The 3,077-nt window shown below is 46.1% G+C and overlaps 1 protein-coding gene across 1 annotated transcript; it reads left to right on the top strand.

Moving 5' to 3' along the window:
- The first annotated feature begins 775 nt into the window (after nucleotides 1-775).
- LOC146203429 (uncharacterized) lies at nucleotides 776-2,017 on the top strand. The gene has a single exon (XM_084585557.1). It carries the CDS (start codon nucleotides 791-793, stop codon nucleotides 2,015-2,017), a length of 1,227 nt encoding a protein of 408 aa, XP_084441683.1. The 5' UTR covers nucleotides 776-790.
- Nucleotides 2,018-3,077: the final 1,060 nt, after the last annotated feature.

Raw genomic sequence — 3,077 nt, 5'->3', positions numbered from 1 at the left:
TACAGATCAAGGTATTCGGCTAGAAGGGGAAAAGGCAATAGAGCATATACGACTAACGATGTCAGAAAAGTTTAAAGAACAAAGAAATGTCGTAGGTGCCTTAGTAGAGGACGATAGACCAGTTAGTGCAATTGTTCCAATTGGACAAAGAGAGTGGGAAAGGGCTGAGAAGAAAGTACCAAGTAGCACGTCAGCAGGCCCAGATGGTATTCCTATTAGGTTATTAAAGATGTTGGGCCCAAAGTCTAAGAAAATGTTAGGAGAGGTGGTGAGCAAAATGTTAATGGATGGCAAAGTTCCTGATGAATGGAGACTAAGTAGAATGAGCATGATATATAAGGTAAAGGGGGACAAAGCTGACATAGGCAACTACCGTCCCATAACAGTAACATCAGTGGTCTACAGGGTGGTGATGCAGATTATAAAGGACAGACTGCAGGCATGGGTAGAGAACAAGGGGGTGCTGGGAGAGCTGCAGAATGGCTTCCGGAAACAAAGGAGGTTAGAGGACAATCTGTTCTCATTGACACAGTGTATCGAGGTAGCAGAAAAAGAACACAGACCCCTATGGCTAGCTTTTCTAGATATCAAAGGAGCCTATGACAGTGTACTTCAAGAAGACTTATGGAGTATTCTGGATGTGTTAGGTGTGGAAAGCGGAGTAACCAATCTTTTAAAAGATATTTATAAGGACAACCAGGTGCTAATAAAATCGGAAAAAAAGGTGTCGAAGCCTGTAGAGGTAAAGAAGCGTCTTGGACAAGTTTGTCCCCTGTCACCTTTGTTGTTCATGCTGTACCTGCAAGGATTAGAGGCTAAACTAGAGGGGAGTGGACTCGGCTTCAACCTTTCTTTATTCAAGCAAGGAGAATTTATCCCACAGTCATTACCAGGATTAATGTATGCAGATGATATAGTACTGATGGCTGACAACAGGGTAGATTTGCAGGAGTTGATGGATATCTGCGGTACAGAGGGAGATAAGTTAGGTCTGCAGTTTAGCAAGGGAAAATCGGCAGTCATGATTTTTAATGATAATGAGGCTGGAGAACATAGGATACAGGAGGACATGCTGGAAGTAGTGGATAAGTACAAGTATCTTGGGGTGTGGATAAATACTGGAGCTGAATACCTAACGGAAGATGAAAAATATGTGGCAGCTAAGGGAAGTAGAAACGCAGCCGTCATGAAAAACAGGGCGCTGTGGAATTACAATAGGTATGAAGTGGTGCGAGGGATTTGGGAAGGGGTGATGGTTCCTAGTCTGACCTTTGCCAATGCAGTCCTGTGTATGAGATCAGAGTTCCGAGCACGGTGGGAAATTAAGCAGCGCGGGGTGGGTTGGCTTGCTTTGGGAGCTCATGGGAATACGCCAAACCAGGGTGTGCAGGGTGACCTGGGATGGTCTTCTTTTGAGAGCAGGGAAGCTGGCAGCAAGATAGCGTTTGAGCAACGATTGAGAAAAATGGGAGAAAAGCGGTGGGCTAGGAAAGTCTTCAGCTACCTCTACATGAGGAATGTTGACACAAGATGGAGAAGGCGGTCAAGAAAATTGGCAAGCAAATATTTGGACAGCAGTAGGGGGACCAGCCAGGAATTATCAATTAAGAAAAAGGTTATGGAAACAGAGAGGGGTCTGTGGAAAACAGGGATGGAGACTAAATCAGCATTAGAAATGTACCGAACTAAGCAGGAAATAGCCAAAGAAAACATTTACGATAATTCTAGGGGCAGCCCATTGTTGGTCGAGGCTGGGACAGGAGTACTGCGGACTAAAACGTACCGAGTCAAGTGCCAAGAGATAGACACGCTGTGCAGGGTGTGTGGGGAGGATGAGGAAACGCCTGAACACTTGATAATTTCCTGTAAAGGGCTCCGCTCTATAGTTCAAGGCAATGGGCCAGATTTAGCCAAAGCATTGGGGTTTAAGGATAATGAAGGGAAAATAGACTTTAAAAGGGTAGAAATAACCAAACGAATGTTAGCTGATTGGTGGCTGAAAGGAAGGCAAGAATAGGTCCACACTATATATTACTATTCACGGCTAGGCGGCCTATGGCGCCGCCGCCCGATTCAAAGGGTTCAGCCTTATCCATCCAACCATGAATTTCGCTCTCCACCTGCGTGTACGTAACGCTCCCGAGCGCATGCCGGAAGTAGAATGGTGGCGAAGGCTGGGCCCAAAAGCGTTCAGCGGTACCGCAGCTATAGGGCTATAGTGCTCTAGAAGATAGAGCACTATACCGCAGCATAGCCACAGGTCGGGGAGCCAACCAACACCTCAGATAAGAGATTATACTATTACAAATAAAAAGTATCAATCAACATAAAAAAGAATAGACATTTTGATAACTTCGCTTGTGAATGAGGTAAGGTATTTTATAAATACATTCTTAATTTTTTTTTAATCTTGCAACCCTCTTATCGCCCCACCCCCTTGATGTTGCAGCAGTCAGGAGGCGCTGCCATGCGCTGCCAGAGGTAACCAAGGCAACGGAGATACGAAGCTGACGAAGCACGAAACGGTTTCTTATCGCTGTCTGCTGCTGGTCTGCTCTGGTGCGGGCCTTGGTGCGCCCGGGAAAGCGTAATTTAGTTCGCAAGTCTGAAAACGTCCCTTTTGCGAAGATTTCGACGTCCTTGCTGGTTGCTGCTCATGCCGTTTGGTGAGATTTAATATCCCCCTGCAGCCGTATTTTTTCGGTTTCGTCCCCTTCGTCGTGCGGGTAGTGCGAAGTCTTTTTGCCGCATTGTATTGCGCTTAGCGTTTTATCGCAAGATGAGCCCGCACAAAGTGAGGAAGCGATGCTCTGTGGCACGTTGTGACAGCGTGGACTCAACCGTCAGTGTCTTACCGCATCCCGACTGACTTTCACCGGTGAGCAGATCTGGAGGTTGCACACAGACTCAATGTATGCTCTAATGCTCCTGTGTAAAGCACGTTTGTTGATTCTAAAGCTGTCTGGACTCGTGCAACCTTGAAATTGCCTTGAAAACTGCTGTATACTTTCTGCCGAAGAATTTAAATGTGAAGAGTGATCCCAGTGCTCTGTGCTCCAGGTCATATGTTTTGATGC

The sequence above is a fragment of the Amblyomma maculatum genome, chromosome 1, assembly GCF_055883805.1.
Source record: "Amblyomma maculatum isolate TAMU_Amacu chromosome 1, ASM5588380v1, whole genome shotgun sequence".
NCBI classification, from domain to species: domain Eukaryota; kingdom Metazoa; phylum Arthropoda; class Arachnida; order Ixodida; family Ixodidae; genus Amblyomma; species Amblyomma maculatum.
The sequence above is the reverse complement of the archived record's forward strand: the minus strand, read 5'-3'. Positions and strand labels throughout refer to the sequence as shown.